This window comes from Ahaetulla prasina, chromosome 11 (assembly GCF_028640845.1).
Source record: "Ahaetulla prasina isolate Xishuangbanna chromosome 11, ASM2864084v1, whole genome shotgun sequence".
Classification (NCBI taxonomy): domain Eukaryota; kingdom Metazoa; phylum Chordata; class Lepidosauria; order Squamata; family Colubridae; genus Ahaetulla; species Ahaetulla prasina.
Window position 1 is genome coordinate 11,068,713 of NC_080549.1, and position 12,469 is coordinate 11,081,181.

Consider the following 12,469-nt stretch of genomic DNA (forward strand, 5'->3'; position numbering starts at 1 on the left):
CAATGTCGCATCCCACATTTACATGATCATGACTGGCAACTTTCCTTGCCAGCTTCCCACAAGCAAATGTCATTGGGAAAGCCAGCGGGATGTCACCATCCTGTAAGAGTCTCACTGAAGGACCCAAATTCCTCATTTAATGACAGCAATATTGACTGCTTAGAATGCTGTTTCTTGAGCAAGGTAATCATGTGTTTTTTCAACTTATGAACACATCATTTAACCATGGAGTTTCGGGTCCCGAGTAGTATTGTTAAAAAGGACTACCTGTACCAGAGGCGGGCTTCAGCAGGTTCTGACCAGTTCTGGAGAACCGGTAGCGGAAATTCTGAGTAGTTCAGAGAACTGGTATTAAAAATTCTGACTGGCCCCATCTATTCTCTGCCTCCCAAGTCCCAGCTGATCAGGAGGAAATAGGGATTTTGCAGTATTCTTCCCCTGGAGTGGGGTGGGAATGGAGATTTTACAGTATCTTTTCCCTGCCACACCCACCAAGCCATGCCATGCCCACCAAGCCACACCCATAGAACCGGTAGTAAAAAAACCCTGAAACCCACCAATGACCTTCAAACTTTTGATGAAGGTGGATTCATTGAAGCATGTTATACAAATTGAACTCAAACTGGAGTTGAATTGACAAATTCCTTACCCATCAGTCATCATCCAGTGACTTCACCGAAGTCTTTGAATCCTATCATCCATTTTGCAATATGTTCAAGGAGCTTCAGTGGTGTGTTTTGTCACTACTAATCGTGAATGTAAGATGTTCTGAGAGCACAAAAAAATGGAAAATGATAGAGAGAAAAGGATGATGAATTCTCAGAGACTTGGTTCCAGTAGCTTAATTAAGAGTGGATGAAGGAACTAATACTTCTGACGCCATTTGTTGCCCAACAGATGTTCAACTCTCTTTTCAATGTCCAGTAATTTATTTCCTCAAGAGAGAAGCTACCAAATTTATTGCCAAATTGATAAATTGTTCATTCCTGTGTGATCTGAAGCCGAGGGATGAAGCACAAGTGTTACTCATCGCTTGAATGTTCCGGACAAACTAACCGCTAAGCAAATTTAATGAGAGAGCAGCACAGTGATATCAAATATGTGTTGTGACCCAGACAACCAAGTAGGTAGTAATAAACTTAGTCCTTGGAAAAACAAACTTTATTCGAACAGCTGGGAATTACTTCATTCCCAGCGTCGTTCAACTCAAAATAAAACAAATGCCTCCCCACACAGATTCCTCAGTTATCTCACAGACCTTAGTCCAATTAGGCAAACTGCCAAAGGCCCTTCCTGGCAAATGTCCAGAAGCCACAAAAACAAAGACATGCACGAAGCAGAAGATGGAGCAGAAGACGCAGCTACAACGTTGTTTTCTGGCAAAGCTGAAACACCGTTGCCGGTCTTTTAAGCCTTATGGGAAAGGCCAATCATCTCTTGGCCCTACTCCCGAGTTGTCCTCTCTGCTTGAGCTGCTCTTGCCTTCTGGCAGCTCTTCTCATGCGTGCATTAGGAACAGGCTCCTCCTGTTCCTCTGCCTCACTACTATCAGTCTCCGGAGGCTCTGGAGTCCGCACCTCACTCCCTGATGGCCCTGGCCCCACCTCAGCCTCATCGCTGTCCGACTCCGTTGCCAGCTCCGTAGGCCACAACAATATGAATAAATGTTCACCTTGCCTGTATTGCAGTTATACTTAATTCACGCTGGGCTGTTTTTTTAAGCTAAGGTGGGCCTTCCCTCCATGATGATCGTGCATGGTTATAATTTGCCAGGTACGAAAACTTCATCCTGAATTTGCTGCGTATCTTGTTTAATATCAGAGGGATGTGTAGAAATAGGACTGTTTACTACTTCTAAATTGAAGATCCGATCTTTTTTTCTGTTGGCAATGCGCAGAGGGAATACTCTAAATGTCAGAATCGTTCTGGCAAGGGGTTGGTGAATTTCCTCCAGTTGGGAAAAAAAAAATAATGCCGCTCTTTTCTTTCTGCAGAGCATCTGAATAGAGAAGCTATTTTAAACAGTAACACTTTCTGTAGCACTTAACTGTCGCCTGCCCTATCCAAGGGGGGTGGGGTGGAGAATGGGGTGGGCTTTTTTCCAATGCTTTTTTATCACCCTATCTCCTCCCGATCGGGAAAGCAATTTTTGTGCTGATTGCAATACCTCTTTAACTCCGCCAAGCCGCGGCAGTCTAATGTTTCTGCGATCTAATATCCTAATAATTTGTTTAGATATTCCTTTGATCCGAACCTCGGCCTGCCTGGGAAAAAAAAAAAACTATTGGCACTGCAGTATCCCACGTTTTAAAAATCTTAACACGTTTCTTTTCTTTGTTCCCTTTTTATATTCCAGATAACCGGAAAGTAACTTTAGAAAGATCCCGTTCCCGTCAGAATGGGACAGTTGCAGCTGTATGATCTTCCCCATGCCAAAGAACTATTTTGCTCACTTCACGTGGACAACGTGATGCAAACGGAGCGCGAAGAGCAACCGTGAGCAGAAATTAAAACTTAAAACCAGAAAGATGACATATTTTTTACGAACCTTCCTGTATAGAAGAGAGAGAGAGAGAGAGAAAAACCAACTTAGTGTACATTTACGAAGAAAAACTTCAAGAGCTAAAAGCAGTGTTATAAAACGGCTCTATTTCTATCTTCTTTTTTTTCTTCCTTTAGTAATGCCGTTTTGAACGGGCAACCAAGGATGCAGATATGAATGAGGGAGTTATTTGCAGCTCTCACAAACGATGGGAATGATATATATATATATTTTTTTCAGTTTCAATTAACAGCGTCGAAAGATCAGGTCAGCGATTCAGTTTTAATTCTTATTTTGACATAAAAGGAAAAAAAAATCAGCATATTAATGAATTTAGACGAACTGATACAGAAGATAAGGCACCGTTACTCGCAGACACAGGGGAACCCTATCCCGTCAATTTTTTCTCGATTCCTATTTCAGGGTTTCAAGCAAGATGGATTCAGCTCTTTGAGTTTCAATCAAAACTTTATTACAAGTCTTCAGCCTCGGCGGTAGAAAGATATTTATAGCTGCTTTAAAAGCAAGATTGAAGCAAAGTTTGCACCATTTGCAAATTCAGCTAAAGAAGGATTTTTAAATTGGGCACATATATAAACTTTGCATCTATAGTTTGAGGTGAGGGGGGGGGAAATCTTGTTTGATAAATCTTGTGATACTTGTTTTGGAGTTTAAAATCTATCAATGGGTTAAGGAATCAGAATTAGTTTTCTTTGGTTTAGCTAGACAAACTTTCCACGCTCTTTGGGCTCGCAAAATCCTAATGAAGAAAGAGACAGGGGAAGAAAAAAAAACCTGAACACCACTCATAAACATATCACTCTCCTATTTTATCATTTATAGCAATTCTCACAAATAAGTTTACAGAAGTAATTTTGATGCACTTTGGGAGGTGGCAAAGGAAGGCTGATATTACCATTTTAAGTGTTATTTGAAACTCAGGCAAACCAGCAACAAAAAAATATTACACCACATCTGAGATTCCTAAATAGTGGTGTGTGTTGCTTTTTTTTCCCTTTTTCAAAACATCTCCCGTCTACATCAATTGTCTACTTTAAATGCACGAAGTTTCCATTTTAATTTTCTGAAGCATTTCTATGCTTCATAGAACATCAGAATCACACACACACACATAAAAGTAGAATAGCTAGCTATCTATATATTCTTTGCTTATTGAAACCTATTGCTCCTGCATGGGCTCCCGAGGAAATTGGCAAGTATGTAAGTTTGCCTTGTAGAGAGATTCTAGATAAATGCTATTCTTAATTTTCCTATTAGACCAAGGATGACTTTAAAAAATGACTTACAATACTGCCCACTCTTGTTCCAAAGAACACAGGGAAGTTGCAGAACATCTAAACCTTCTTATAGATGTTAACCACTTACGGTAGACAACTAGATGTCTTTGCATTCCAGCTAAAGAAAGAAGGTCAACCTTGTCTGAGGAGTTTTCAATCTCTTAAATTCAAAGCCTGCACCTCAGTAGGTACTTTATTATCAAGCAAAGTTGTGGAATTGTTTGTGTGGAACCAGTACCTTGATGGCTTTATATCTGGCATAAAGTTCAAAACCTCTTACTAATTTCACAGGGGACTGATGCGATCAGTTGTTTTGTAGAATTGGATGTCAACTAGGCGTACTAGTATCCTTGACATATTGCTAACAGATGTTTCTGACAATCACTAACAGTTTTATTAAAAGAGGAAGCATTCTGAAGTTATCTCTGTAAGAATTTATAAATAGGCAAACAATGCTGTTCCTATCAGTTTGATTTACCTTGCTCTAGCATACACGTTGAGACTCAGTGTTTTGTTTCATACATAAAGTCAAAATGATAACTTACGTGAATGGCCAAAATGTTTTCCGATGTACAGCGTTTACAAATAATACAACGAAACTCAGAGATGGCATAAGTCATTTCCTACTAATTGAAAGCCAAAACGTTCACACAATTATCAGATCGTCTTAAACATAACCTTCTTTACTTGATGCAGTTTTTTCTTTTTTTCTGACCATTACCGATTTTGGCTGTATTGTTGTTTTTGTTGTTTTTTCATTTCCTGACATTTTGCTGGTCGTATGCGACTTGAGATTTTAGAGAACAAAAAAAAATCTAAAATGGAACAAATGCAGCGCATTCTCTAAACACGTTCTGGTACTTTCTCGGCCCACTAACTCCGCTGGAATATTTTTTATGTAAATTAAAAGACATGTACCTTAATAAAGCAAAGAGAAAAATATATATTGTAAATAGAGGATATTTGTATTTATAAAAAAAAAAAAATTCCAAGAAGTATTTTCTGAACTTCATGTTGGATTGTTGAATCTTTTGATACTTTTTATTCACTTTAAACATTCAAGGTTTTTTTTTTAAAAAAAACAAACAAACAAGAAAACAACCTTGATTTTGCTATTGATGTGATTTCCTGCTTTGTCGTATGTTTACTTGGTGACTTAGGAAAACAGCTTCCAAATCTGCCTTGCCTTATTTGCTAATTTTAAGAAGGAAAAAAAAACCACACCAAATGCATTCATTGCTTGCAAATACACACAGAGACCTATAAATGCATGGACATTTGCATGTACACACATATAGCTCTCATATATATATATACATACATATATGTGTGTGTGTGTGTGCAGGGAAAGATGTTTAAAAGAATAAACTGAGAAAAAAAGTCAGAAATCGATGGCGAGGCTTCAAAATATTCATAGCATAGAGAGCTGTTTGTAAGTATTATTATAAAATTCTCATTCAGTGTACGAAAGAAAGCTAAATTCTGTGGTTTTATACTGTTATGCAAACCATATAACACATCACACACATACACACACATTTCATTTTCTTAAAAAATAACTAAATCAGCAGTAAGGTTTTGCTCTGTAATACTCGCTTTTCAAATAAAGTTGTCCACAGGTGTTTAGGAGGCAGTAAACATAGTTTGTGCTTTGATCTTGCAACCATCATTCCCAGCATCTAAGTGTTACCGTGAGGATGGAAATAAAAATTTGCTGATTTCTGTAGACAATGCTGAACTGATGCTTTGAAATCAAACCACTATGAAAAATTTATAAATAAGTCACCTTAAACGGCTTCTAGATCTGTGTATGTAGATGACTGTGACTAAAGTTTACCTATCAGTTCTGACCACTATGTACTAATTCATTCATTGCTTCCTCCCTCCCTCCCTTCCTCCCTCCCTGTTCCTACCTACCTTCCTTCCTTCCTCCCTCCCTCCCTCCCTCCCTGTTCCTACCTACCTACCTTCCTTCCTTCCTTCCCTTCTCTCTCTCTCTCACACACACACACATTCCTCTAATGTTGTATACATATATACCCACATGCATACATACATGCATACATGTTGTATGTAGATACTATCTCAGAATGCTGTTTTACTACATACAGACTATTCTTTTCTTCTTCTCCTTCTCAGTTATATATATATGTATGTATGTATGTATGTATGTCTTTCTGTCTGTCTGTCTGTCTGCCTGCCTGCCTTGGCATATTTGGGTCTTTTCCCATGTAAGGTTGAGAATATCTTGGCGACGTTTCGACAAGATCTCACTCATCATCTTCAGGCTGGTGCTTTCGGCTTCGTGCTTGTGCGAGCAAAGCGTGGTCGGAGCTGTCATCTCTATAAATACTGGTGGGGAGGTGGAGAGTGTTGCTGTGAGCGGGTTGTTTGGCTGTGTGGTTGCATCTCAATTGGTAGATGGAGTGGGTGTTTGCAGATTGGTCGGCTGTTTCGTAGCACCAGCCAGTAAAGCACCAGCCTGAAGATGATGAGTGAGACTTCGTCGAATCGTTGCCAAGATACTCTTAACCTTACATGGGACAAGACCCAAATATGCAAGACCTACATACCTATACCCGTGAAACCCGTGAAAACACACACACATATAGCTCTCATATATATATATATATATATATATATATGTTTTCTGAGGTTTCAGCACACACACACACACACACACATAATTAAAAGAAGCAAATCCAAAGTCACCTCTCAACAAGATGGATACAGAGGTGGGCTTCAAAAATTTTAGCAAGGGGTTCTCTGCTTGGTTGCGTGGTGGGCATGGACTAGTCAGCCTCCTGCACTATGGCCGGGGAGGGGCATTTTTGCCCTTCCTGGGCTCCAGAGGGTTTCCTTGAGCCTCCAGGATGGTGAAAACAGCCTCCCCAGGCTCTGGAGGCCTTCTGGCCTTCCCAAACTTCCGGTAGGCCTGTTTTGTGCCCTCCCGAAGCCTCCGTGAGCCTCCTGCACCTACCTGCATCCAAAATGGGCCGCGTGGAGGCTCCTGGGAGGGGCAAGGCAAGATGGGCGGGGCCAGCCAGGAGTGGGATATGTGGGTTCTCCGAACTGCACAGAATCTTAGCTAGAGGTTCTCCCGAACCCCTGCGAATCCCCAGCAACAAACCCCGGGATGGATAGCAAACAAATTTAATAAATACATTTCAGACATCGCCACTCCTGAATTAGTTTGACCCTGCCACTCTTGTCTCATAGCATAGCAGTCAGTCCTGGAAGTATGTGTGTGTGTGTGTTTAAGTGTATATCAGTATATTAAGGTCAATTTCCCATTCTACAGCTCTGCTTCCAGCATTATTCTAAAGTTGTATTAATAATCACGAATGCTATTATAAACAGTAAAAGCCTCACTATAACCCATTATATCAACATGTTAAGGAAGACATGAGGTACTTGCTATGTATATTCTAAACATATATAAAACTGTGCATACAAGCAGAAATCTGGAATATTATTATTACTGTGCTCCAATACTTTAAAAAAATGTTTCATTTAACAACTTAGTAGTGTGAGAGCTTCTGATACTTGATGATTCCCAGAGCTGAATAAATACCACTGAAAGAATAACTTTAACAAAAACATCTATTTGACACCAACAGTTTTTCTGTGACCCGATTCTAATCTGAGCTCTGATTTTCTCATTAAATAATCTTTTTTTTCCCAAGCAATTCTTCCACAAGCTTTTGTAGAATGCATGACATTCTTCAAATCTTTATATCTGCTAGTAATAGTCACAGAACCTTGCACTTTAAAAAAGTTTGAAGAAAGAATATTTGGGGCTGGGGATATATATATATGCTGATCATTTTTTCCCACGTGCTTTGGGCGAACAGCTTTCAAAGCTGTATTTAAATTTCAATCTAGTAAAAATCAACTTCTAGGTCAGATCTATTTCAATATACATTAACCATAGAATTCTCTTTTGGCTGGTATTAAATATTTTTGATAAGAAGAGTACATTATTAATGTGCACTAAAAAGCCTAAAAGTATTTCTATGTAATGCCAACATTCCTTATTTGCAAATGAAAACTTGTTTCAATTATTTGAGAGCTGGGTCAACCACTGATCTTCTAAACTTGTTTTAAAGGAATTGCTTTTGCTTTCAAATATATTGTATATATTTAATATTTTTAACACCATTAAAGATTTTGGGGTGGGTGGGGTTGGAGGGAGGTTTGTTTTTGCTTGATTAGATATATATGTGTTTAGAAATGGAGAATGCCTTCTGTAATAACTAATTTTTTATAAAAAAATATATATCTAAAACGATTCTATTCTTTTTCAACTGTCAACTGCTGGTGATACACGTTAAGAATATAACAATGCTCTCATTGAACACATTAAAATCAGTTTGCTTTGTTTCAGAATGCTTTGAGTTCCTGAGATTTTTTTTTTTGTGATAAGATAATAATTCGATTTCAAACGCTTGGTGACACCAAAATGAATGCTTCAGAGAAGGAAAGTAGCAGTTTGAGAACGCAATGGAAAACTTGGGGAAGTTTTTTACAAACAGAACCATTCTGAGAAGAGAGCTTATCCTGAAAAATGAGGATTGAGAAATTAAAAAAACAAAAAAAAAGAGTCCTTTGCCAATCAGTTCATACAAGCATCACTGCTTGCCAGTCGCCAATATTAATAATTAGATTTCAGTTGGGATGCGGTGGCTCAGTGGCTACGACACTGAGCTTGTCGATAGAAATTTCGGCGGTTCGAGTCCCTAGTGCCGCGTAACCAGGTAGGCTCCCGCTACTTGTCGCAGCTTCTGCCAACCTAGCAGTTCAAAAGCCGGTAAAAAATGCAAGTAGAAAAATAGGGACTGCCTTTGGTGGGAAGGTAACAGCGTTCCGTACGCCTTTGGCGTTTAGTCATGCCAGCCACATGACCACGGAGACGTCTTCGGACAGCGCTGGCTCTTCGGCTTTGAAACAGAGATGAGCACCTCCCCCTAGAGTCGGGAACGACTAGCACATATGTCTGAGGGCAACCTTTACCTTTACCTAGATTTAAGTTCTGTAAGTTTCCCTGGGACTACTGCAGATGAAATCGTGAATAGCAGGTTTGTTTTCCAAAAACTAACATTTGCTGGATGTTCTAGATTTTTTTCCCCCAATGCGGAAGATGAAGAACTATCATGAGGACAGAATCTGATGTTACATAAGAACCAGGCATTCCCACTCCTTTCCTAGATCTTCTAGATGACTCTGGGTTTCTAAGAGCATCTCAAACCATGTTAACTTAAATTTATTCTTCAATCTTGATATTGTGGGCGATCACCATACCGTACCCTTATCCAAATACCATTCATATCCAAATACCATTCAGTCTCTTGGTGTTGTGGCCCATTGGCTGCCAGCAGAGCTAACTAGCTAGCAGAGAGCTAATCAGCAAAGAGCTAGCTAGCTAGCAGAGTCAGATGAGTCAGAAGAGGTGGAGGGTAATCCTGCGCCAGCTTCGGAGCCTTTGGAAGGCTCTGATAAGGAAACAGCAACAAAAACTAAGGTGGAGCCGGGCCCTTCTGTCCTCCCTCAGGTGGAGAGGCAGCTGTCTTTGGGGCCTGAGCTAAGTGAGGGGGAGGAACAGATGGGGCCCAACCCAGATGTGCCTATGCATAGAGAGGAGAGGAGAACAAAGGAAAGCAATAAGCCGGCTCTCAGGGAAAAGCAGGCGTAGACGGTAGCCAGACCCTCCCTGACTGGGAAATAAATAGGAGGGGTTTGTGATTGACAACTGTTCGTTCTCTAGTATACAGCAAGCAATTATGATTCCTTGGCCAGAACCAGGTTTGTTGGGACTAATTACGTTTGCTGTTTTTGTTTATCCACATGTATAAAAGACTGTTCTTGCCCTGTTTTGAAAAGGGGTTGATTTACTTGTGAGTAAGTGGCTTATCATTACTTGCAAAGGCTGGGTCAGAACACTTGGGAGGGAAAAGACTGAGAAGTTATTTCTTCCCCTTTCAGGATCTTGGTGGCCACTGAGTGCAGCAATCACAGGGAGACAACATAGTGTGGTGGCTCACAAGGTTAGAAGAATGCTGGCCTGATAATCAGCAAGCCCATGTTCAAGAACCGGTGCTGCCACATCGGGTGTGGGGTGAGGTCCCGTCACACATGTCAGCTCCTGCTTACCCAGCAAGAGTAAGCAGGCAACCATGAATAAATAAATGGGTGCCATTTTGGTGGGCAACTTCATGGAGACATGAAATGAGCTCCCAGCTGGATGGGAGATGTTACTGGCAAATCCTTTAATCACAGAAGCACTTTGGTCCTGTGGTGAAATCCAAATATTTTTACTACCGATTCCGTGGGCGTGGTGTGGCTTGGTGGGTGTGACAGGGGAAGGATACCGCAAAATCCCCATTCCCTCCCCACTCCTGTGGGAAGGATATTGCAAAATCTCCATTCCCACCCCACTCCAGGGGAAGGATACTACAAAATCCCCATTCCCTCCCCACTCCTGTGGGAAGGATATTGCAAAATCTCCATTCCCACCCCACTCTGGGGCCAGCCAGAGGTGGTATTTGCCAGTTCTCCAAACTACTCAAAATTTCTGCTACCGGTTCTCCAGAACCTGTCAGAACCAGTTGGATTTCACCCCTGCTTTGGTCCTTCCAACATGGAAGCATTAGTATAGGAGACAACATCACACGGTGTAACAAAAATAGATTCTAATTTCCAAAACAAATAAGGGGCATTAGAGATAGAGGCAGCTAATCAACTTGAGGCTCCCCTTTAAGCTTAACAAAATGGTTATTTAAATTCTTACCTGGAGAATTCCCAAAAGTATTCTTCTAGAAACAACTCTTTGTTTCTACGAAGATTTCCCATTGTGTAAAAAATGTAACGGGGCATAAGAGCAAATAAAACAGCACATCAGAGATTTGCTCCCTGCCGTAGATTGCCATAGGAAAGAAATTCTTCAAATAAAAACAGGAACAAAATAATAATAATAGTCTTCCTTTTTCCCAATGCAAGTCCTGCATGATTTCCACAAGTTATTTAGCTGTGGATCTGCCAGATAACTTTTTTTTTAAATTAAAATTCAAGGATTGGAAACCCAAACATTTCAATGGAATTCCTGATAGTGAGAACAATTAATCAACGGGAAGATTAATGAAGACCTATAGCCACCTCCAGAGGTTATGGGTGCTCCAACATTGGAGGTTTTTAAAAAGAGAGTGGACAACCCTTTGTCTGAAATGATAGAGGGTCCATGTATAGAACAGTTGAGTCCTTTGGGAGATAGGGCGGTATATAAATTCGAATAATAAATAAATAATAAATAAATAAATACATCTATTTATTTGCGCAGGACTGGACTAGATTTTAAATTCGAATTGGTTTTAATGGGGATTTTATTATTTGTATTGTTATTTTTAATTATTTGGCCATCTGTAATAAGTTTTTTAATGGATGTTTTATTTTGTATTTATATGTATATTTTTATCTGGCTGTGAACCGCCCTGAGTCCCTAGGGAGATAGGGCGGTATAAAAATACGAAAAATAAAATAAAATAAAATAAATAAACCCTTTGTCTGAAATGATAGAGGGTCCATGTATAGAACAGTTGCAGGATTATGGTTTGGCTAGTCTAGAGAAAAGAAGGGCAAGGGGTAACATGATAGTAGTATTCCAATATTTGAGGGGCTGCCGTAAAGAAGAAAGGGTCAACTTATTTTCCAAAGCACCAGAAGGTTGAGGGTGCTTCATCACTGGAGGTTTTTAAGAAGGGACTGGTGTCAACTTGTAAAGCATTCCAGGCCTCCTCTCAAGTCGCCATAGGCAAGAACTGGTGGGGGAGGAAACCGACAGCATACCTTGGCTACCACAAACAGAAGCACATTCCATGCATACCTTTCTCCAAATCGTATACCAGAGCCAGTATGAGGGGCATGTTTTCTACAGCCCGTGAAAGTGCTCCATTGGAGAAGGTGATTTATGACATACCCAGGGAGGAAGGGGGAAACAGGGTCATAGTGGGGCCGTAAATTACGTGGGGCAAAGCTGACTCCACTTGGATAAGTGCCGACACGTTGCTCCTAATAAATAACTGGATTTCTTTTGAAACCTGGCTCATGAACTAATTAGGGCATCCTTAATTAGGGCACCTGTCAGAACCCTCACAACTGGACAGCTACTTGTCTGAAATGGCAGGGTTGGAAGAGGGGTGGGACTAGAAGACCTCCAAGGCCCTTTCCAACTCTATTATTCTGTTAGTTCTGATAATATACCTAAGGTAAACAACACTTGTTAGCTTAAGCTTCTGCATTTTAATAATATGCTAGAGGTGAAGGAAGATTTAGCTGTAGTTGTCACACTATTGTTAAAACAATTAAGGAATAGATAACCTTGTTAGGTGAGCTGTATCTATTCTCTATTCTTCCTATTATGCACACTAAGCTTTATATAAGGTAAAAACAGTAGGAGCATGTTATTCTGAAACTATCCAACATCATAGCCAACCGGAAATCTAAGATGGCTAAATCTGAAAAGGACAAACTCCAGATTAGAGCATTAGTGTAACATTGATGCAGGTCACTGCAAGAAACGAACTCACCAAGATCATGGCCTCTTGTGGCTCAGACTGTTAAGACAGTCTGTTATTAA

General features: G+C 40.2%; 1 protein-coding gene across 2 annotated transcripts in view; it reads left to right on the forward strand.

The window, feature by feature from the left end:
- DIAPH2 (diaphanous related formin 2) overlaps window positions 1–5,982 on the forward strand; it is a 415,247-nt gene extending 409,265 nt beyond the window's left edge. For both annotated transcript variants that reach the window (XM_058154563.1, XM_058154564.1), the window contains one exon: window positions 2,357–5,982. In XM_058154563.1, coding sequence (XP_058010546.1) covers window positions 2,357–2,421 — 65 coding nt within the window. In that variant the 3' untranslated portion in view covers window positions 2,422–5,982. The remainder of the gene's footprint in view (window positions 1–2,356) is intronic.
- Window positions 5,983–12,469: the final 6,487 nt, after the last annotated feature.